Source organism: Amphibalanus amphitrite, unplaced genomic scaffold, assembly GCF_019059575.1.
Source record: "Amphibalanus amphitrite isolate SeventyFive unplaced genomic scaffold, NRLGWU_Aamphi_draft 000053F_arrow, whole genome shotgun sequence".
NCBI classification, from domain to species: domain Eukaryota; kingdom Metazoa; phylum Arthropoda; class Thecostraca; order Balanomorpha; family Balanidae; genus Amphibalanus; species Amphibalanus amphitrite.
The window spans coordinates 502,237-527,366 of record NW_024881549.1 but is presented as its reverse complement, the minus strand read 5'-3'; the positions used below and the strand labels follow the sequence as shown (position 1 = coordinate 527,366).

Here is a 25,130-nt window from a genome sequence, read left to right as displayed (position 1 = left end):
TATGGAAGTGTTCAGCAGGCTGTGTCAGCGGTCGTGGAGCGACGAAATCGGACGGCGGGCTCACAAAGAGCATCGTCACCTCTTGGAGAGGTGACCAAGAGGTGACGATGACCGAACGGGCGAGTGGTGACCGAACTACAAACTATGGCCGCAAATGCAAAAAAAAATGAATAACGTCCGTCGTCCGAATCGTGACGGAACGGTAACTAACGGTGACAGGAACCGAACTTTGATCGAATCGACCAAATTGTGACCGAAAACGAACTACGACCGAGCTATATAAGCTATGACCGAGTTATAACCCAGTTAACTATGACCATACTAAAACTTAACCCTGACCGAGCGGCGAGCCTATAACCAAATTATGACCGAGATATAAACAAACAACCGACCTAAAACAGAGCTATGACCGAGCAATAACCGAGCGATGACAGAGCAATAAGCAAACGATGACCGAGCCATACCTATCCGAACTATAATGATCGAACTGCAATCGAACCGAGCTATAACCGAACCGAGCTGTAAATGAACCGAGCTGTAAATGAACCGAGCGGCGAGCTATAACTGAGTCGAGCTACAGCCGATTACCGAATTGAGCTTTAACCGAACTATAACTGAACTTTGATCGAACTAAGACCAAACTAAGACCGAACGACCGAACTATGACCGAACCAACTATAACCGCACTATGACCGAACTGAGATTTACTGGACCATGACCCGACCCGCGAACTATAAATTACTTTAACTGAACATGACACAGCTTTAACGGAACTGAGCATTAACCGAACTATGACCGAGCTACAATTAACCTATGACCAAGCTATAACCTAAGTAACTATGGCCGAACTATGACCGAAATATGACCCAACTATAGACGAACCATGACCAAGCCGTTACCGAACTGTCGTCAAATTATGACCGAACCGAAACGGACAACCGAACCGCGACTGAGCTATGACCGTACAATAGCCGAGCTACAACCGAACGGTGATCAGACTGTGACAGCAAACGGACAGCAGTCATACTATGGCCGCCGTCCAGTGGCCGAACAGTTGACCGTGCTGAGCCAAGAGACGTTGATCGGACTAGGGCCGAACCGTACCGAGCCATACGGGGATTGGGAACAGTCCTGACTACCGCTAGACGAGGACTGGTCAGTGGTCACGTGACAATTGAACAGTGAATGTGACAGCCGTATACGCCATTCGGACTGTCAAGATGGTGATTATGGTAAAATACATATGTGCGATTTGACCACTGTAGGTAAGGCGTCTTCCCATGTATTTATGTACCTAGGTATTAGTACGAAGGGAAAATGTGAGACGTGAGTCACAGATAGCCACAAACAATAGACTAATGTTAGTTCCATTCACTTAACCATTGTATGCATACAATGATCAACTGTTATCAAGCCAGACAAGCAGCATGCCATAAACGGACGATTCTAGTTATTGTATGGCGAACTGGACATGTTACCGTTACCGTACAGCATCAGTCACGAAAAGCCTCATTGGGCTTTGGAGGTCATGCTGACGTGACGTTCCCAATCTTGAAACCAGACACTTATGGTGGGTGGTGACTGCACCAGGCACTTGCACCAGGTAGGCACCAGTTCGCAACTAGCACCTACCAACTTGACATGAGGTGACTGCAGTCCGAATCGTCACGCTATAACCGAGTCGAGCTACAGCCGATTTCCGAATTGAGCTTTAACCGAACTATAACTGAACTTTGACCGAACTATGACCGAACTAAGACCGAACGACGGAACTATGACCGAACTGAGCTTTAACCGAAATATATCCGAACAATAACCAACCTATGACGAAACTATGGTGAGTGGTGACTGCAAATATCCTGTGAATAGTTGGAGCGACATTGGGTAGGTATGTACGAACATCGACTGGTGGTGCCGGTGGACCCGTGCCGCTCCATCTCCGGGCTAAATGTGTCGCCGGAATATTCCGGACTGAGCTCACCGTGCGGCCGCATCAGAACACGGAGGTCACCCGTGAGGGCGCCGGAGGACGGCTGATCAGGGATCAACACCCACAGGCCTCACCGAGCGCCGCCTGTCAGTCGGCGGCTGGTCGGTACCTCTACTTGTGCTGCCACCTACAGGGTGACTAGCAAGGTAGAGCTACAGGTGCCGCTACCTGGCGGACTTGGTGGCCATGCAGCCATCGTGTGGTGTTCACAGGCCTAAAACCATAGATATTCTGACATATATATGCCTAAAACTATATCAGCGGCTGCCATCTACCGGTCGTCCAGCGTTCGGTCAGCCAGACTTGCTAAAAAATGCATAGCGGCGCCGGAGGCGGGAAGCCTGAGCTCGGTTTATCTGGTGCTGCCATCTGCCGGCAGCTGAGGGTCTAGCCACGGTGAATCGGTCAGTTACAGGTGCTGCCATCTACTAAGGGGGACAAGCGTAGCCACTGCCCACTGGAGTCTGGCGTGAGCGCGCTGACGGGCAGCGTGCTGCCCTTGCGACTGACCAATCGGTGCCAATGATGAAGGTGCAGTTCGTCCAAGGAAACCAACTATCATTCTCAAGCGGCTTAGCATTGGAGCCTGTTTTGTGATATTGCTTGGTGATTTTAGCGACCGATTGCTTACACACGGTAGAGGAGGTGCCCAGTATCTACAAGCAGCGCCCTCTGTAAGGGTGACCCCATAATCATAACGAGAGACGAGAGAGCGGAGTCTGACACATCCTAAGAAAAAATTGGCAGCCTTCTGAGCGAGAATCAACCGAGAGGCAGGCACTCGATAGGTCGCAAGGAAGTCTATCGAAATGACTCGGTTATTTTCATTTCTTTTGCTCAGATAAAAACAAATCGATGTGCATAACAAATCGTCACCATGACCAAAGGTCATCATGTAGTTGGCTCAAACCTAGCTTCTCCGTTCCGTCGTTTCCATCCTCAGGATAGTGAAATCCTTCTCCTCCACACTTATATTCGAGGTGTTTCCTCCACACCACTGTTCCGGGCTGGACGGTCACGTTACTCTCACATGGGTAGCTCCACACCACAGGAGCAGGTCCATGGCCGCGGGTGCGGTGACCGCTAGCAGGACTGGGTGGCCTATAGGTAATGGGTTCAGCCCCGGCGGAGTACCAGGGTGCCCGCCCAGACCAATCTCTCTCCCTAATTTTTATCATCCTTCCGGCTCTGCAATGGTCTCATCAGACCGAAAAAACCTAACCCAACAAAACAAAACAAAACAAAAAAATAAGCGAATACCTATCTGACAGAGCCCGATAACACTTATGCAACAGGCATTTTGTTCCTGAGTAACGACCGATTTTTTGGACTCATTGGGTCCCATTATAACCGAAATGGGCATTTGTTTTGATCTGAAAATGCTTTTCCGGTTTTGAGAGACGATTTGCGATTTTTGGCCCCGAAATTCGGTTTTTGGCCCACTGTGTCCGGTGTAATTGAGTAATCGACTCGCGGTAACTTTCATCGCCCTTCCTATGCCACAAGCTTTCGAATGATATCCGGTTTTGCATATTTGCGTGTAAAAATAACGTCATAAATCTATGTTAAAGTAAGAAAATATTGAAATTTTTGTAAAAATTTGACATTTTTTTCGATTTCATTTCAAAATAGAGAAAAAATAAAGACCCTATCCAAATTCTGAGCCCAGTTCCTTGAAGAGCATTCAATTTCCGTTCGGAAGGTACTATTTTAGTGCATTTTATCGGTTTACTGTGGCGTCCAGATTGAGTCACTTGAAAAACGGGCCCGCAGCCATTTCCATGACAATATGTGTTCAGTGCATGAAGAATCATTCTAACAAATGGAGGTACAGATCAAAATTCTGAGCGACAGGACTGCTCAAAAGTAAGTTCCTGCGTGTGACCCGAGGTCACAAGGGGTCAACAACATGACCTCAGTTGACCCCTCGTTGATCCTATGGCGTTAACATACGTTATCAGGTTAATGCTATGTGATATGACTTAGGACATGTGTTTAGGTTAACTCAATCTGGACGCCACAGGAATCCGATAAAATGCACTAAAAAGGTACCTTCCGAACGGAAATTGAATGCTCTTCAAGGAACTGGGCTCAGAATGTGGATAGGGCCTTTAGTTTTTCCTCTATTTTGAAATGAAATCGAAAAAAAGTCAAATTTTTACAAAATTTCAACATTTTCTTACTTTAACATAGATTTATGACGTTATTTTTGCACGCAAATATGCAAAACCAGATATTATTCGAAAGCTTGTGGCATAGGAAAGGCGATGAAAGTTACCGCGAGTCGATTACTCAATTACATCGGACACGGTGGGCCAAAAACCGAATTTCGGGGCCAAAAATCGAAAATCGTCTCTGAAAACCGGAAAAGCATTTTCAGATCAAAACTAATGCCCATTTCGGTTATAATAGGACCCAATGAATAAGAAAAATTCGGTCGCTTTCCAGGAACAGAAAATGTTTCATTTTTTGTTGCATAGTGGTTCGTGCTAAACGACGCCGCACTAGCGCAGGAGTACGACAGTACGAGAAACCATTTTCGGATGTTTTCTAAATACATGAATACGAATAGCCTCACCCCGACTGAGCGATCGTTTTAAAACTTTAAGCCATTGACAATTGAAACAGTAGGTATGCATGCAGCGTAGGTACATAGGTATGTATGCATATGTACGTTTTACACATACCTACATGTATTGCATACAGTACATATCCAATATCAGGTGACAGCTCTGATATTGGTGCTACATGTGTCGGAAGTTTGATATCGGTGACCTATGTCTGTGGAGGTCAATTTGGTGACCTTTCCAAGGAACATAAACAGAAATTTAGAATGCGCCCCTTTTTGACGAAAGTCATAGGAAGCACTCTCAAATACCAGGTAACAGTTAAATATGACACAATTGAACCTGATATCGGCCCAATTGAATCTGATATCTAGATCTGTGGGGATCAAATCCCAGACACGTTTTCCAGATCCATGTGCATTGCACATGTCCGGAGATCGTTGACCGTCTATTGCAATGCAATTTTCCACTAAAGCAATTTTTATTCTGTGCATGTTACTGAACTAGCAATCCCATGTTTGCGTCAAAGGAATAAACATTGATAAAGTACCTATCCCCGGGAATCCCCTACCACTCATATATTTATATCCCCTATAAATAAATTAACAAATGCTACCTATCCCCGAGGATCCCCTATCTTCCAGGACGCCGCACCTCAGGCAGTTTGTCCGTTGGTCGCTCGTTCGACAGGCCCTGCCCGCAGAGACCGGTCGGTCCGCCGTCCAGTCGATTTCAGTGTCGCTCGGACCGTGCTGAGGGAAGGGCGCGTCAGTACCGCCCTCCAGAGCCGACACCACGTGACGTCCGTGCACCGGGTCCTACGCTACACACAGACGGCCACGTGACAGTGCCGCTACCGTCTCAGTAACGGGGGTGCGTTCTGCGTCATCACGTGGCCCAGTTTGATCGAGTCGAGGTGAGTGGCCTATGTTGATTTGATAGATCAGTCGCGCTGTCCCATGTTCTGAGTCCAAGCATGCCGCCGCAGGCACGGACTCATGAATATCTACCTCAGGATATTTGGACCTCTATGTATTGTAATTACTGTTGCATAAAGTTTCTGACCGTCTTTTATCAAATATTAATTAACAGTTGCGAAACACTGGGCTTGCATCCTGTGCTGTTGCACGGTGCAACTGTTGGCGTAGTGGTAGGCATGCCTATGACTGCAGTCATGACTGCAGTCATCCCGGTTATAAATATTGATAAAACCCGTCTACTCATGCATCAGCACAACACATCAATGCTCACTGATCAAGCGGAACTGTGGGCCAAGATAACCAGAACGCTGTCAAAGTTCAGTGCTCATCACCCAGTGTGGCACTGCAGCGTCATGCGCGTCAAAAATGATAGGTATGCACAGACGGATGCTAGCCATCTCCTGATGAGTCTGCCCCAGTTTACAGAGCCTGATGGCATGTTTGCACAATGATCTGCTGGCTTGCCTTAAAAACAGCTCACCATCCTAAAAAGCTACCTTCCTGAAAATGACTTGGAAACACTAAACAGGCCACAGGTCAATAGTGATGAGGGTCGGGGACCAGGGTCATGAAATTTTTAGGAAATGTGTACCTAGCCCATTGATAATTACGAGAATGCTAAAAGTTTTGCCACGCTAGGACCTAGGGGTGGGTCTATCTAACCCCTCAATATGAGTGTGAGGGCTTATCGTTCCGAGTCCCAACCCAGACATCGAAAAAAAACTTTTCTCGTGATATAAAGCTCCGCCACATTCTTATTTGACCGTGTGTCAAGATTTCCACTTCAAGACGGAATCTGTCTCCCGAATAAAATAATACTTCTCGGTGTTAAACCGACTGATTGAGAGGGCGACCCGCCTGTTCGATTATATAATCTGCAATCATGACCTCATTCCGCGGCTCATCTTGACGAATCTGAAATGTTCTTTGTAGATAAGAAACAACGGTATAATAAAACTAAAATTAGTAACGTGGTGATCGTTGAGATAGTCTGGATTGTTTGTTTGGTAAGCTTTTAGTGAAATTTTCTCATTTTCTACATGATTGGTTTAAAGGGACCCTCCCACCTTCAAAAAAGTTAAAGGGACCCTCCCACCTTAACATCAGATTTGAGTTGAGATAGCCAAAATGGGGTCCCTGGCTCACAATTACCGGTTTCGGCACTCACAACATCGAGAAATGCCTTAAATCGGAAATATTGAATTTCAAAATTGCAGCATTTTGATTCAGAGGGGCTAATACTTAGGAATACCCCTCTGAATGTGTGACGTCAGCGCAGATATCTAACGATTTTTAAATGTTTGACTAAAACGTTTTGTAGCACGCGGTGGTATATGCTATTTGCGCGCAACATCTGCCGCAAACGCCGCACTTCTAAAATAAAGTCGCTAGAAACAGCGGAGATCCCAAAAAAGTAAACAAAAGTAAAAGTCTAATATCTTGAAAACCGGTGATTATTTTTCGGTGAAATTTGGTAGATATTCGTTTTCGCTCTTTCTGAACCGAGCGACATCACTTTCATGCCAATTCATTAACTTTTTTGAAGGTGGGAGGGTCCCTTTAATGAATTGGCATGAAAGTGATGTCGCTCAGTTCAGAAAGAGCAAAAAAGATTATCTACCAAATTTCATCGAAAAATATTCACCGGTTTTCAAGATATTAGACTTTTACTTTTGTTTACTTTTTGGGATCTCCGCTGTTCCTAGCGACTTTATTTGAAAGTGCGGCATTTGTTGCGCGCAAAGCAGCATATACCACCGCGTGCTACAAAACGTTTTAGTCAAACATTTAAAAATCGTTAGATATCTGCGATGATGTCACACATTCAGAGGGTATTCCTATACATTAGCCCCTCTGAATCAAAATGCTGCAATTTTGAAATTCAATATTTCCGATTTAAGGCATTTCTCGATGTTGTGAGTGCCGAAACCGGTAATTGTGAGCCAGGGACCCCATTTTGGCTATCTCAACTCAAATCTAATGTTAAGGTGGGAGGGTCCCTTTAAATACGTCCCCCCAGTGACGCGATTTCAGCTCCACTGGGGGGGGCAGCGGCATCAATGGGGGGGGGGGGCTGCGGCACCCCCAGTTAACATGTTGGAGGAGGCCCGGATTGCAACCAAATAATTGCCTGCCCGTCCAGTCACCCATAGGTCTCCTCGGACTCCTCGAGTAGTTTAGTTTGTAAGCTCATGGGACGCAATCATATTGTATATTTTTGTACTATTAAACCTAACCAATTTTTCAACATCATAGAATAAGTTAATTTCTGAAAACTAAATGCCAAAGTGTTTCTTCGTCTCGCCTGTGGTATATTATCTCCATGATCCCATGGAATGGACTGGACTATGATTTTCAGAAGACATTGCTTGTCAGGCTGCAGCACCGAAATGCTGTTTTCTAGTGTTATGTCATGACAAAAAAAAAATTATGTGTTGATCATGGTTGTAACTCTCCGTAATCCACGACGTATTGTGCACGTTTTACCTCACAGTGATGTTTGCACCTGTCATCCTGGGCGGATCAGCTGCTGTCACCATGGCAACAGTTCCACGATTGGTGATAGGTTGTTTACGCTTAATGATGAGCGGCTGCGTCAGATGACTGGTGTCTGTCGGTCTTGGCTGCGTGAGTCTACACCAATCAGCGAGAGCCGTCAGACGCAGTCCATATATTCCCACGGATTGCATACCATGTGATTCTATTGGCCAGTTCTGGAGAGGGGCCAGGACTACAGCCTCAGACTAACGGATTCCTGGACCCTCGGTGTGATGTCAGAGTGTTTCGATGTCGGCAGTTCCAGTGTCAATGTCGCACGAGCTTCTGATTCCATTCTGCGGGATCTGTTCCTCCATGTGTTCAACACGTGCTGAGGCGGCGGTGTTCACCTCTGGCCGTTCTGCTTACGGTTGTATCGGCGTCGACATCAGTGTAGAACACGGCCGCTGTGCAGTGGCCCTTGGGGCCCGTCTCGCGAACTAGCCTAGCCGTGCGATGAACGCTCAGTATGCCGGAGCCGGTCGGCTGGGTCGACCGGCGCGGCGGAGGCCGGGTCAGGTTGCGTGGCTGAGAGTCGCTCTGTCGGCGGTCCTCAGCTCGCAGGCCGCGATACCGGCCAATTTATGACATCTGCGTCCCGCGAGACCGGTTCGTGGGATAGTCAGATAAGACAGGACCAAGACGGGCGCAGTCGCGGTCACCCGACTGTATTGAACCGTCACACAGGCGTGGAATGCTCGGCTCCCCGATCGACACAAGGCCGGGGCATGGCGATAGCCCCGGACTGTGGGCTATCAGTGGCCCTGAGAGCAGCGGCCCATACAAACGCCACTTAGCACAGCAAACGCTCGATAATTGTTCAGAACCTGTGACGCGTTGGTAACACGGTGACATTTGGTATCCCATTTGTGTGCCTCGCATAGCGCCGGCTCTTACTTTGTCAGCAATGCATACACGCTGCTTTGTGCGCTTCTTGGTCACATTCTATGCTTTTTAGGGTTGACGACAATGAAATAATATTCCTTAGGCATTATGTCTACTTCCCTCAATATCTTCGGCAATAATGTAGGACAACAATTCCTTAGGTTACGTCTATCCTTTCAAGGCTCGCATCCAACCGTCTTCAGCTACTGAAAACCATTGTCTCCTTACTCATGCGAAAGCAAATCACATTCCGGTGCTGGAGGGAACAATATCCACCGGACGATGTCATTGTTCCGACATTGCCGATAGGATGTCTGCCTGGTCTGATCCATTTCCCGTGCCCTGGAGCCTGGAACAGATACATTTCCGTAATTGGCCGGCGTGCGACGACGCTGATTGGTTGTGACAACTGACAGGAAGGGGAGAGGAGGGGAGGAACGGGTCAGCGACAGTCGCTCATTCGTCCTACCAGCCTAATGGCGAAAATATTAGCGCTCATCCACATAATCCCATGCCTGGCTGAGAACAGTAACACCACATGCAGGCTGCAGAGCCGTCGTGCTATGGCCCAGCCGGCTGCAAACAATGATTTGTCGCCTCAAATCGGACAAGGTCGGGTCAGGAGCGGACCATCCATATGGTCGGTCAAGGTAGACAAGTTTCACTGGGGGCTAGGTGAATCATTACCAGGAAGCTTCCCGATATATTTAGTTACCTTTGCTAGAACACATTATTTGGTCTGTCCTTATAAGCGACGGGAGAATGAAAATGCTAATGTTATACAACTTATGAATGACCTATCCGGGTATGGTGATTAGAAAACTTAGGTTGATAAATAAAAATAATAAAATCTAGGTACGTACCAAACACGACACACGTTACAGCTTTTCCTTTCTTCCCTTATGTGCTTTGCTTCTTGCTTCTAACCGCAGGGAAGCTGTTAAGCTAGGAAGCTCACTGATGCATATCCAGATGCAAATGCGGTTCCGCCCGTTCAGGTAGTGAGGTTCAAGTCCGACTGCGGCGTTTCAGTTTCGCAAATGCATATGCTGCCGTTTTATCTTCTGTAACCGGTATAATAACAACCCTCACACCTTTGGGACAGTACAAACATTGCCTCTGTTCACCAAAGGGCTTCTATTTACCGAGGACACACTGGTTAGTGGATAGAGGGTAGAGTCGGCGCGTTCTTTCTGCCGGAGTGGAGGGAACCGCCCTCTATGCAGTGGGTGCCGGGCGCTGAACAATGCACTGTGGCTCTGCAGCTCGGCGGGGACTAGGTCTACCTGCGGGGGTCCAACAGAGGGTGTTGGCCGACCGGGGCTAGCGCTCACGGCTTAGTATGGTCATACATGGTTATTCATGAAGCGAAAAGAAGCTGACATGAATCACCAGCCTCAGGGGCAACAATCGAGCCCGCGATGATGCCATTGGATTGTATACGAAATCGTGCACGCCAGGCTACATGGCAGAGCTTAATTTTGCGCTTGCAGACACATGATCAGGCACGTAAAGTTCTAGAGAACGAGCGAGTTGATGCCACTAAGGATTCATCGCCACTGGTTAATGTCAGAACTGACCGCACTGGGTGCATGGGGCAGTCATTTTTATTTTTCTTGTCATTTTTGTGACCTACTTACTGCCTAGTGCAGCATAGTTTATTGGCCAACGCCCAACCTCGAGCCTGACGTTTCCGTCTGACTAGGTGGCTACTGCAACTGGAAACGCAAAATGGAAGCTAGCGTGATCGACTTCCCCACGCTTACAACGCAAACGTGGTATCCACTTAGTGGCACCGTGGGCCGTGGCCCTGTCATCTTTGTCATTTGTTGTCACACCTGCTGTCATCAACTGTCATCTTTCATAATTGACCGTTGTGAAGCAGGCTGATTTGTCTGCCGATCCTATGCGACTCTCTCCCAGCTCCGATCCCATTCTGGTCAGCTGAGCGGGCCGCGAGCCATCGCCGTACCCCGATACCCCCACCCCCAATCCGTGCAGACGAGTCGCTCTAGTGCACGGGCCCCACGAGCTCTGTTTACACGCCAAATCGCGGACGACAGCGAGCGACGGCGCTGGCATTTGACACGGGCGACCCGTGATCGGACATCGTCGGGCGAGGAGTGATATCTCGAGCTGTGGCGTGCGGGAAATTCCTGTCAGCGGCGACTGCTGGCCCGTCTAGGAAAATACTGGAGGTAGAAGCACGTATTTATTTACATCACGTTTCAGTCTATTGTGATCTTGCTGATTTTTTTTTTTGTAACATTGAAGGCTACGGTTACAATACCTAACCTGAAACTCTTACAAGAACCCAACCTGAGTAGGTTTTAAGATTACATTGCGCTGATATAGCTTAAGCTATATGCTATTGCGTAATAATAAAATGTTTATGCGATTAAGAGTTAACTCGACGAAGAATCGTTTCGGATGGCGATAGCTTTCCAAAGTTATATGGATTGTTTTGTATTATGTATTTATATATGAACGAAATGAGATTCCTCCTTTATTTTACGATCACTTCAACCGAACCCCAATTCGATATACGCCGATGAATAACCGCGATACTCCCGAAACGATCATTGTGAGCCACAGTTCTTATTAATACTCCACATTGTTTGTTCGAAATGGTATCGTATTTTGTCCTTGCTTGCAAGCAATCTATTGAAGTCATCTGGTTTAATTTCGATGCAGATCCATGCTACTATCGTGCTGCTGTAGTATCGATGGTTAAATGATGATTGGATAAGATAAGGATGGACAGTTTCTGAGATAAGTCCTGACGTTGAAACCAACTCACACCTAACCACGCCATGAAAACAAACTACCGTCGATCTAGCCTTTCAGCACCGAACTGAGTCTTATCTGTCCAAGGACCCAAGGGACCGTCAATGAATGACGTCATCTATGATCTCCCGACAAATGACGTCATTTGTTACTGGTGTCGTCGATTGAGGTAAAAGCCTCGGAGCGTGGCGATTGAGACATCAATTTACGCGAGACAAATCGAAAACTCGGATGGGAAGGGATGTGCTGGGAGTTGCCCATTCTCACCCTTCCCCCGCGGCAATTTCTCTCCTTTGCGCGTTAAATGCAGACCGATCAATCAGCTGTTTCGCGACACAAGCTCCGATCTATCTTTTCGTCTTCTGGGACTGGCCCGACTGACCGTCGATCTCCAACACGTCCTGCTCGGACCGCGGCGCCCGACCTGTATTATCGCTCCGTCCGGGAGACGGTGGCGCCGGCGGGACCGTGATTCCGACTCCGCCGCCATCGTTGCCGACACAGGACGTCCGTGGCGACCCCAGGACGCGACGTCCGCGGCGCCGTGATAGAAAGGAGTAAGGACGTCCGCGGCGCCGTGAGGGAGAAGGACGTCCGCGGCGCCGTGAGGGAAGGATGTCGTGGCGCCTATGGGAGAGAACGTCGTGACGCTTGTCTCGACAGATTTCCGCGGCACCGAATACGGACTGTCGCGTACCCAAACGACTGCGGATAAACATGTGTATGTTCTGATGTTTTTTTTTTACTCACTCCCCTCTGTGATCGTGCAGTGCAAACCACAAGGGTAGCCACAGTTCTTATTATTTCTTATTATGATTACTTCTTGCCCGAGCAAGAAGAAAACCAGCTGTGTTGCGCTGTTGACAATCGTCGGACTGAATCATATCAGCTGTGGCAGTGTACCATTCCGTCTTCACATAAACTTATACTCCTAACACAGCTGTCCCCTTCCAATCGTGAACTCCCGACTGGACGGCTTTCTAATCCTCACCGTGGGACCTGGGTAGTCAATCATCAGATCAGACCTCTGCCATGCCTCTGTCATTTAACCGTTGATAGGCGCACACGTGATCGAAGGCTCTATCTAAGCTCACGTAGTGCCTACAATTCATTTTTCAAATACAATCCTGTGCTTTGCAGTTAATTGCGATATACAGTTATACCTATCCGTTGAAAATTGAAACCAATCCTTGTGCACTGTGCAGTTTTTTTTAGTTTTTCCTAGCATTTAATTCCATCAGTTTTTATTACCTACCTTTTATTGGCATTGAAGCTCAAATTTACACGATTGGTCATCTGTATAACATAACAAGTCTCTATTCAATATCTATCCGTTCGTTGGCGCCCCGGCCCGCACACCTGTGTCGACGTCGCCGACACGTGCCTGCTGTGATGTGAGTTATTTCATTTCGACAACCTCTGTTACAGACATCTGCTGCCGGGAGCCGCCGCCGCCTCGTCGCAGCCACACCGTCAGCGTCAGCGTCACCGCCACCGTCAGACTGTGCCGGGGTGCGCGTGGTGCTTAGAACACAGACGCCCGCTCGCATGTGCCTCATTGGCGAATTTGCGGCTGCCCGACGGTATCAGGGTGTGGGTGTTTGGGTCGCAGATCGTCTGGTAAGCGCTCAGTGACTGGAATTGATCGCTGGTTTACCGTTGACGGCACGTGAGCAGTGGATCATGGGTAGTGATCGGTGATAAATGGTTAGTGATCAGTGATCAGCTGCAGTGCTCAGTGCTAGTGGACGTGCAGCGGACCGGTGAGGTGTCCCGGGTGGTTCTGGAAGTGTGAGACAGAACCCGTCTTTAGAGCCCGAAGACAGACTGATTCGTATCGGTGCGGCCGGTCGACAGAGTGGTCTGTGTGACCGCGGACCAGGACCATGAGGACGGCACTGCTGGCGTCACTGCTCTGCTGGTCCGTCGTCACGGCCGACCTCCGGCTCAGCAAGGACATGTGAGTACCAACGGCACCCGTTTCAGGGCTCCCGAGTTACACTGAGGTAAATATCCTCTCCGCACGGGGGCCAACTGCCTCTGACTCCGAGTGTAACTAGTTGGTAGCAAAATTATTGCTCAGCCATCTTAGGCTGTTTGAAGGCAGTCTTTCTAGGCTTTGATTCCTTCGATAAAAATGTTTGCCTTCGGCAGTAATCACCTAACCGCCTGTCATCAGGGCTCGGCTCAGCAGCTCTTGGTTTTTAGCACAGCGTCGTCTTTGACTTACAGGTCTGTCTACCCGTCCATATATCGTCTTAGCGTCTGCAGTTATTTGCGAATGATGTCGGACGTAAGTGCGATTTATGCTGCAAGCGTCAGGAGGGACCAACTACCAAGATCATCCGTTAAAACCTATTGATGATGATTGATGTCTTAATGCGTGCTACTTGAGTCGTTCTGAAGTGCTTCGGTCGTATTTCTTTCTAATATTGGCTAGCTGTTAGAGAGCTCTGGTTTTTATAAACGGAGTATGGATTGCGTAGAGAACGTCGTTTTCACCCGCATCGCTTCTGAAATATTGCAACTTGTAACATTTTCTTGCTCTTCTTCGCCAATCTCATTCACGGGTCACCCAATGTCAGAGAATACCATCATCAGGCACGCTCATCTTGACCTGGCTGACACGAAAGACCTGTCTGCAACAATGTGTCATGACATACTTGCCAATACCCTGAAAACAGTGTGTCATGACAGACCTTTCAGCACGTCACGTCAATCCTGTCATCACATCACGAACATCCATAGGAACGTCGCTCGAGCACGAGCCGAGGGAGTTTTCGTGCAGATGTAATGGTCCGGCCTGACAGCCTCTCTGTCTCTCTGAACTATACGGTGACGTAAGCCGGCAACTATGCCCATCGGCCATTGCACCGTGCGACACCAAACCTGAGGCGCTGCGATAAACATTTAACAGCGACGATGAGCGGGTGTGCTGGTGTTTTCGGGTACGGCGGTCTCAACTTGAGGCTCCACATCGAGACATTATTTGCAACAAAATCAGTATGGAAGTTTGATATTCATGAGACAAAATTATTGTTTTTACTTGAACTATGAATGTTTCACGCAATAAGATGATTCACTATTCACCACCCGCAGCATTCCATTTTTTTTGCAAAAATTTGCACTTGCACCGGGTCGCAGCCCAGACATACTGCGAGCATGGAAAAGATAGCCCGGTGACGGACTGCTCCTGTTGTTTTTCAATAGAACTAAACACAATTCTAACGAATATGTAGTGTTTGTCTGATTTTCAAACAACCTGCGGTTACAAAGGCACGAAAGCGAGCCGCGACGATGCTTTCCACAGAATTACACGTCGGACAACAGCCCCACTGTGCTCTGGGGTACGTACGTGATGCGGCGTGCAGCGGCCGATATTTGCCTACCACGGCGCTGCGTGTGCATTAGCCGTGTATGCCGCGTGGCTAGCACCTGCTGTCTCCCAGAGACAGTCTGTTGCCTCCCAGGGGCGTGGCTGGGGTACGCTGCCGTCTTCAAGGGCGGGGATGAGCATTCCTCAGAGACTGGCCGCGAACTTACCTATCGAGTCCTTGTAAGGACTACGGCCATGCCCAGACTCGGTACCTACCACCCGTCTCTTGATGTGATAGCTCCTTTTTTGGACGGTACAGCAGTACAGCACCATACTGGCTGGATTCGGTCTCTCCCAGGCGTAATACACTATTGACGGAGTCGGTGCGGCTATCTACCGTGTTTGGCACGCGGTGGGACTGCGAAGAGCAGGTCTACCGTCCTCGGTACGCAGCGCCTGGTGGAGCCCGCATTTCACGTTACCTGTATCCATTCTTCCATCCACCGCTGTTTGTCAGCAGCAAACAAACACGGCGTGGCTCACATCCGCCCGAGCACACTCCGCGCATATAATCAGCGGCGACTCCGTGTTATCGGACAGAGAGGCCGCGCGCGGCACGAGCACACCTCTCGCCTCTGTGTCATGTGCCGCGCTCCGACTCTCTCTCTTTCTCTCTCTCTCTCTCTCTCTCTCTCTCTCTCTCTCTCTCTCTCTCTCTCTCTCTCTCTCTCTCTCTCTCTCTCTCTCTCTCTCTCTCTCTCTCTCTCTCTCTCTCTCTCTCCCACTATATCTCTCACAGCTCTGTTCATTAGCTTTTCGCTTCTCTCTTTTTCATTTTTATTATCTCATTATCTATCTTCTAACGTTGGATCACAAGACTACCGGCTCAAATAACGGCATCACCACCCTCTATAGCACCCCATGCGACTGTTTCTAAGCGCGACTGCAGAAATTCCGACGCCGTCCCCCGAGTTTCCGCGACCGGTCAATCTGTCATGGACGACAGACCTGGATGTTTGCTCAGTGTGACGGACGACGACGCTGGACACGACCTCGGCTATCACTCTCTGACCGCGGAACGCAGACGTTCCTGTCCCCCCCCCCCTCAGCCGAGCACGAGCCAGCCGTGAGTCCAGCGCGAGTCCAGCGCGAGCTGTATCCGAGCTGTGGCCGAGCAAACAAACAAGTTGACCGCCGCGCCGCGCCGCCGCGCCGGTCGGGGCGATGCCCGCCGTGCGGTGCGGGGGCGGTGGACGGGCAGACGTCACCACCGCTGTCCACTCGTGCCGCCGTGGACCCGCTCTGTCTGCACGACACCGTGGGTAGACGGTAGGCACAGACACCAGCTCTGTTCGACGGGACCGGCGGCTGAGGGGTGGGGACGGCAGCAGGCACCAGCTCTGTTCCACGGAAGTGCACAGTGGCGGGGTGGCGAGGGGAGCAGGTTCTGAAGACAGCGGACAGGAGACGTCTTTCTGACCCGTCTGTGCGGGGGCGGTGGACGGCGGACAGAGGCCGTCCACACTGGGAGCGACCCATCCGTACGGGGGCGGTGGACATCGACTCGTGGCCGTCTCTTGACGGAGCCAGGGGCGCCACCGTCATCGGTGGGAGGACAGCGGACGGCGCGACCGACGGACAAACTGTCCTCGCCTAACTGACCTCGCCCCCACAGCTGGGCTCGTTCGGACCACCGCACACAGAGCTGCATTGAGGGCAGCCGGAGGCCATGAGGCCGTGCTGAGGAGGCCCAGATAGCGCTGCGGTCTGGCTCGGGTCATCAATGGCTGCTTATTTGTGCAGTGGTGACGGGCCGTGCCAACCGACACGCCCCATCTGAGACGGACCTGCTGTCAATCTGGTGACGAATTAGTCAGGGAGCTGCAACCAGAGCTTTGCAAAGGAGGCAGCTGCTAGTTCTCACAGATTGCATTCCTCTCGTGATTTACATTCGAGCAAAAATTGATAGACACTACAGTATTTAGCTTACTGATCCGTATTGACCACAAACGCATCTCATTGCTCTCATATCTCTTCATGCCAAATCATCTATATAAAACTTTGAACGGCAATCGCGTGCATTTAAAGCAACTGACAACTAAACCAAACTAGTGGAGCAAAAACTGGAACTAAAATTTACTTCGATGGCGTTGGGTGCATCGTCAAAGGTTATCGAACCTTAAATGAGCCTCAGGCATGTAATAAAACGTGTTAATGATGTGGAATTTATAATAGCAGTTTAATCACTGAATCCAAGCCACATGTACCATGCAATACTGGTATAAGACGGTCGAATTATTTCGACATGTGCATATGCTCACACTCGCTGCCCGCCGTCAGCACAGGCTGACTCAGGGACCCATCATCGGTCCACTGCTGTTCACTTTTATGATCTTCTCACTGACTAATGGCGGTATACCTAACACAATTCGCTAATGAACCTCGGCACGCGCACGGATTGGGGGCACGTGCTACTGAAGGAGAGTAAGGAATACGAGGTCAGCTGCAGACGTGGAACTCCGCCAAGAACTGCTCGGATGATCACCTGCTCACGGGAGCGTCACCACCACGGCTGACCATCGGTGATAATCATACGAAGATTTTGAATGCCATTTTGCAATGATATGCTCGCGCACTAATGCAATAAACACACATTTGATTGCGAAATCAACATTATTGAACGCGTAAAGCTCATAGTGTTCTATGTAGACAGACTCAAATGCAAGATCTTTCACTTTCCACTACCAACCTGGGCCGCTTTAACCCTATTAGTGGCAGGCTCCTGGCTACCCCTATTAGTGGCAGGGGGGGCTGTTTACGACCCCCCCCCCCTTGATATCTCGAGATCTACCGGGCCGATTTTCAAAATTCAAACGGCATTCGATTTCGCTCAACGTGATCTACATTTCTAAAAAAATAAAAATTAAAAAATGTAAATAGGGGGGGGGGGGTAGAGGGGGGTAAAAACGGGCAAATTGCAGATACATTTTAGACTGTTTATCACGGCCAGGTTTCTGAACCAATCTTAACGCAACTTTTGCCAATCGATGGAGAATGAACCAGGAATTAACATGGATCCTAAAAATATGCATTTTCAAAAATCATAGGCGGATACAGATCATTGAGATTGGGGGTACACAAAAAGTATAGTAAATAAGGTTTTTGTTGGTACCGTTTCTAAAAAGGGTGGTAATGGTCCTGTTATGTTACAATTTTCTTATGAGAGAACGACTACAATTGTATTGGTCATGCATAGGCGGTGTCAGGGCACCTATGTTGGGAGGTAAAACATAACCCCCTTTTTGGACGCCTGGATCCGCCTATTATAGCAAAAACGTGTCAAAAGAAGATGCACAATAACTGTATATGTTATCACATGATACCTTTCATTCACTGTTCGTAAAACTGGTGCAGCATCGTGATCTTCGCCCAAACGACTCGCTTCACGAAAAGGACCCCCCAATTCCCAGTGCTCTGGAGCCGCCCCTGGTAAAGTTATGAACTTGAAATTTTCAGGGAATGTGCCCAATTTAGTTTTAGGAAAAGTCAGAAAATTTCAGCATCGTAGCTTCAGTGGTTTCGGAGATATTCCCGAAAAACCTGAGGGGTGGATAAAAACAACCCCCCTGCCACTAAGGGTTAACATTTTTCCAAACACTCGCTGACAGCAGAACATTTGAATGTCCTAGCCACACAATAGAGGTATAGAAGACAGTCGTGCATATATTCAAAATAGGCTTTCGGGCTAAAAAGTATGATGGTCATATGAATGCGGATCGTCCATCATCATTACGAGATATTGCTGCACGTTTACAAATCTTTTCAGCGCCTTTTACGACCGACTGGCGTGCGTCGGCTCTGTCAGATTAACATATCACACTGAAGGCATGCGCTTTGCGTAATACGTATCACCACTAACGGGACACCTTTGTCGTTTGTCACCGTCTTGGAATGTGACTGAGGATACCTGTATATGAGCACTGAGTAGCCTAATCCATAAATACATCAAGCTGTGCAAATGGGCCATTTGTCGATCTGCAATGTATTGCGAGAGGGTCAATCATAGATAGGTATGAACACTACAGCCCGAAACAGACAACAGGCCACAAATATTTTATGTATGGCTGTTACTCTGGCATACTTCGTTGTGGTGCTCCTGACTGTTTAAAGAACTTCATTTGACCCTGTTTATTTGCTCAAAGCAAGTACATACTACATAACATATAGCTCTGGTAAGGACTCTGCAGTGTGCATCTAGCACTGAACGTTGCAGCGATGTCGGTTCCGTCCACGACAGCAGTGTGGACCACGGAACTTGGGTGTAGCAGTACCGATTGCTCACCGCTGCCCTGTACGTGAGCACTGAGCATGTCAAGTGTGTCATGGCGCGTGTTTGTGCAGCGTACCGTTTGTTGGTCCGACACGCACCTCTGAGTCACCCGCCCGCCGCTGTGTTATCAGGCCGCCGCCACCTTCTGCAGCCTGTCCTTTTTAAAGGAAATAGTTCACTTTCACAAAATTATTTTTCTTTGCAACGATTTATTATTTTTTATGTTCAAAATAATCAGCAAAGAACATAAAACCTTTTTATAACAAAATATTTTTTTTTTCTATATTTTGATATAGGAAGAACTTTTCAGTTTCTGTAAGGCACACGCGATCCAGTATGAAAAGAGCATGGGTCCCGAAAATTCTCCAGAAACAGAGAAATTATCGCAGCCACCGGCATTTGGGCGATCTGCTCGATCTGATAATGTTCCCCTGAATGTCCTAATTGATCAGTACGAGAATTTCTCTAGAGTTCTCGTAGATAATTTGAAGTTCTCTGAAGAATTTTCGGGACCCATGCTCTTTTCATACTGGATGGAAATATATGCAAGGCACACATCCTCAACGCAAGACACCTTTTTCGGGACGAGAAATAGAATATCTTTGCCTAGGGTGATCGTTGGGCTGTAAAAGCTCCTGATTTATGCTCGTCTCAGCCCAAGCTACGGAACTGCTATTCCAGTTCAAAACCCATGTTAAAAAGTGAACTATTTCCTTTAAACCAATGGCAGAATTATTGTAGTCTGTAAATGATCAGTCAGTGGCTTAGAATAACTGTGCCGCTATGCAGTGCTTCCCGTGCTACCTATTTTGACTGAATCGGCGCTTGTCCACCGGATGGACGCGCGTGGGGTGGGCGGAGGGGTGGGGCGCGCGGTGGGAGGGCGGAGGGGCGAGGTTGGTGGTAGGGCGGACGGGTGGGGGTGGTGGGAGGGCGCTCCTCAGACCTGCCCGCATACCGTTACGACCTCGGACTGTGTGCGTTTCAGGGTGCGTGTCTGCTTCGCTTCCACAAACTCCAGCATAGGTTACGTCATACTAGTAAGTGTATAGCATACTGGTCTATGCTGTCTATACCCGACGCCATGTGCGTGCGTCGTCTCCTCTGCCATCCCGAGTTTGACTGACCCGTTTCATTGATGTGGCAATAACGTATCTTCATTGTGTCGGCAGCTTGTCATCCCGTCACCATTTCACGGCAGTTTGCCCCCAAAACTCGACATTCGGCTGCCACCCTTCATGTTGAATGCTCGCCCGATTGACGGCGCCTGGCAGCGACCCAGGCGTTCGGTTCACTGGCGGTTTCCTTTGAGCCGCCGCGCTGCACAGGCTCGCTGATCGGGTATGATGGCAGCGATTCCGACAAGCGGTCTTGCTCGGGCCCTTTGAGATGTTACACGGTGGATGCCCGAGATGAGGCGTCTCTAACCACCAGCCCCGCCACTGCTGCCCGCAACCAGCGGCGCGAGAAGACCATCCGTGCTCAGCTCCTGTGCCGATCACTGCCGCCGATCCACGGCAGAACTGGTCTGAGCTGCGGCTGGCGGCGTAATGGTACACAGTGGCTGCTGAACCGGCCGATGCATCTTCATGGCGTGGTAAGCTCCCCTAATTTGGCCGGCGGCCGCTGTAAGTTGGCCACCTTCCGCGCTGGAATTTATAAACAGGAGGGTGCCACCCACGGTGGCCGCCCGGCGCCTACCTTTTTACTGCATCCTATCGGCGACAGCGGCTGATTCCGATCACCCTCTTCTCCATAGTTGGGTAGGAAAGTATGCAATGTGCACTATAGCTGAACAGTATGTGTGAGTTCTGCCACATTTTACACGAAACAAACCGATACGAGATGCAGTGGTTCACGGCCCTGAAAAAGGGAATAACTAGTGCTCACTTCCCAGTAAACCTGTGCATTTGGGGACGGCTGAGCGTCCCTGTTTGGCGCCGTGAGCCCGAACACGATTTATGCTTATAGGATGACGTTATTACCTATTGGTTCTAGCAGGATATGAGCGGCATCAATCACTGAAAACAAGTTGAAAGAACGTAATGCAAAAGCATCTTAAAATATTCCACACTTAGGTTTTTTGGGTATTAGGGTAAACTGGCTTAGAGGCGAGGCAGAACGTCTGGTTCATAAAGAACACACACAGTGTTTCACATAGACCGAAGACACGTGCTGCTTCTTCGCGTGCAGTCTTAGCGGCCCCAGGGGGCTTCAACTCGACCAACACCGGTTCTTCTTCGTTCTCCCTAGTCACGTGATATTACGTCACACAAAGCGCGCGAAAGATAAACTCTTTGAAGGTTTTGCACGAACTAGCATCGGGTTTAAGAAGAAGGGGTTGTGGTTTAATCAGTGTAATGGCTTTCATCAAGACCACGCCCGCGGTACCACGTTCTAGCGTCTACCGGAAGCGATCTCCATTTTTCGATCGCGTTGGATCACGCTTTGTGCAGTGACGAGCGGCTGGTGCAAGATTGGGTGAATGGCAAGTAATCGAATATTGAAGAACTGAAATAAGGATAATTTTTGGCTTGTCAAGTGTTGTGTATTATTTATATTACTTGTTATTGACAATGATAAGCAATATCACAAGTCACAACGCTCCTCAAATGCATGGATGAATGCATTGGATGAAGAAAATTCATATACAAGACCGATCAATGCAGTAAGTATTTATATGTTGTATAAATGCCCCATAGCTTAAATTATGCATGTGGTATTTAGACAAATCTTCCAAATGAAGATAAATCAGGAATAGAATCAGCTTGCTATTTTGGGGTCAACTGATTTAGGTATAAATTTGGCTGATTTTAATAAACATAGGTATGTTCTTGCTGATTAGTGCAATATTTTATCTAGCTGCACTTTAAATGTTAAGTGCATTATTTTATTTTTGGAGTAGGCTCATGGTCTCTGAAGTCAATCTAAGTTTCTTTAATCCCTGCCTGTTGAATAACGCATCCGCCCGACTCTTCATTCTAGGGGACGAGGCCATCCCACTCTGATTGAGGCCCTGGAGTCTGAGAAGAGCGTCCTGGCGCGCGGAGACGTCGACATCGTCGAAAACGCTGGCTTGAAGCTGGTGGTGGAAGGAGAAACTGTATGTGATTTAGGAGAATGCGATATCGCCACCCAGCTGCTGACATGGGCGATAGCGCATACTGTGTTTGGGAAAACATCCACTTGCTAAAGCTAAAAATGTGTTCATATTTGTACAGAAAGCAACCCTGAGCGTGAAGGACCTGAATAATTAAACATGCCCGAAAGGCTCTGGAGTTCTTTGGCTTGGATGTGTAAGGCAAGTGACACGGCCGAGGGGAAAGCGTTCCTGCAGGCTGATTACGGGCTGATCGCAGGCTGAATGCGGGCTGGTTGCGGGCTGATCGCATGGGCTGGTTGCGGGCTGGTTGTTCCTGACTGGAGACTTGCAGGCTGATTGCTCAGAGAAAAGAGGAAGGTAATACATTTTAAGGTGTATCAAATACTGTGTTTGCGCAGCAGATGTGACAGCGCAGGTCGATAGCCATGCATGGGAGGTTCAATAGACGAATGAACGGGGATTTTGCGGTATTGCAATAGAACTGAAAGGGTTCTACAACCGATATTCAGAACACAGGGTGGTTTCCCTATAAACCTCAGGGACTTCTTCACAGACCCTTTGGGGTTCTTATCTACGTGCTAAGAACGCTCTTATTATAAACCCTAAACCTCATAAGAGTCTTTGGAAGAATCGTGTGGATTCTTTTGGTGAGAATGCAAAGCCGTCTACGTGAAGAACCATGGGGATTCTGAAAAACGGTGGCATAACATTTTACCCCACAGGGGTCTAAATACCCCTGTACGTTCTTAACGTTCTTCCAAAGTGTTTTCAGTGATTCATATTAGCTCCTTGACATCAACATGAAACAAGTTTTATGATTCACCTGCTGTAATCCATTGATGAGCATTAATCCAAGCGCAGCTACCTCCTCATTATGCATTAATGCAATTTGCACATCGATATGTAACTCCTATGATTTACAGGTGATAATTTAGTCACCATCGCTGCTGGCTAATCTGGCAGCACTCCGCGTTAGCCTTCCTGTGAAGCTCAGCCGAGACAAGTGAGCACCGGGCGAGATCTCCACCTCGCCATCGCTCATAAATGCCCGCCGGCGCACTGTGCATTGTTACTGGTCGCGCGCCGACGTGGTTAATCAGTCTGTGCCATGTCGGACAGTCACATGTCATGTAGGAATATGACGTTGAGCTGAGATCGTGCCTGATGGTTCTCCGACCGGCTGCTGCAGAGCCGTAGTGCTCAGAACTGCTGCTGAGCTGATGAGCTGCTGTTCAGAGCTGCCGAGCTGGTGAGCTGGTGAGCTGCTGCGCTGCTGAGTCGGCTCGCGCACACGGCGACGAGAGAACAAAGCCGAGCTCAGCTGCTGCCGACCGGCCTGCCTGACCCGCCGGCTGCCGGCTATGATTAGTTCTCCTGACTGCACGTCTATAGGAGGCTGCCGGCTGCTGCAGAGACGCAGCTTCGTACCGCCCGAGTTTTTTTTTCTGGATCGTCCTTGCAGCCTTGGTATCTCTGTCCGTTTCGATTGTTGCAGGTCCTCACAATTAGGATGAGACGTGAGTTGTAAACACTTACCATTTGGTGTTGTATGCTAATGTCTTTATCCTCAGCACTAAAAGTTGTATGCAATGAAACGGGAAATGGAGTTAAGTGCTTGTGCGAGGAACATTGTAATAGTTTTTTGAAAATATATAAGCATGACCTTTCCTCGATATTGAATAAAAAGAAGTGCCGAAAAAATGTACTTTATTGACAGAAAATATGTGATATTTCGGCCACTGGCCTTTGTCGAACATATATAATCAAGATAAACAATAGTTTCCTTTCGCCGCATCGCGTTCCAACTGCCTCTCAAGGCCGTATAAGCTGCCTCTACAAAATTACATACATCAGTTCGTGACAAAATCGATATCGTACCACTGTAACAAAGTATTATAATTCCGTTGAAAGGTGAAAACTCTATCTATGAGTACACAGGTTTAGATACACCTACCGGCCAATAACAATACCTATAATCAGGTTTAGATACCTTCATAAAGCTAAAAAATCATAACAAAGGCTTTAGACCGAAAGAAAGTAAGGACAGTTTAAGGACTTAAAGGACTTAAACTGTCCTTACTTTTTTCGGTCTAAAGCCTTTGTCATGATTTTCTAGCTTTATGAAGGTATCTAAACCTGATTATTGGTATTGTTATTGGCCGGTAGGTGTATCTAAACCTGTGTACTCATAGATAGAGTTTTCACCTTTCAACGGAATTATAATACTTTGTTACAGTGGTACGATATCGATTTTGTCACGAACTGATGTACGTAATTTTGTAGAGGCAGTTGGAACGCGATGCGGCGAAACGAAACTATTGTTTATCTTGATTATATATGTTCGACAAAGGCCAGTGGCCGAAATATCACATATTTTCTGTCAATAAAGTACATTTTCGGCACTTTTTTGTATTCAATATCGAGGAAAGGTCATGCTCATATATTTTCGAAACGGGAAATGGGTTAACTTATGCTGCATAACTAGTTGCTTTAGCTTCAGTCCAGTATTTATTGCAGCGGATAACCCCTACAGTGGGCGTTTTGTGTTGATACCTTGAACTTTGCTATGCAATAAGCCCCACCGAAACCCACTCCGACCAAATTATACGGGGCTTATATATTTATACTAACTCT

General features: G+C 48.2%; 1 protein-coding gene across 1 annotated transcript in view; it reads left to right on the top strand.

Annotated features, from left to right (window-relative positions):
* Positions 1-5,291: 5,291 nt before the first annotated feature.
* LOC122377946 (multiple epidermal growth factor-like domains protein 6) overlaps positions 5,292-25,130 on the top strand; it is a 113,956-nt gene continuing 94,117 nt past the window's right edge. Inside the window, exons 1-2 of the mRNA XM_043358577.1 lie at positions 5,292-5,473; positions 13,176-13,707. Of these exons, the coding sequence (XP_043214512.1) occupies positions 13,634-13,707 (74 nt within the window). The 5' untranslated portion in view covers positions 5,292-5,473; positions 13,176-13,633. The remainder of the gene's footprint in view (positions 5,474-13,175; positions 13,708-25,130) is intronic.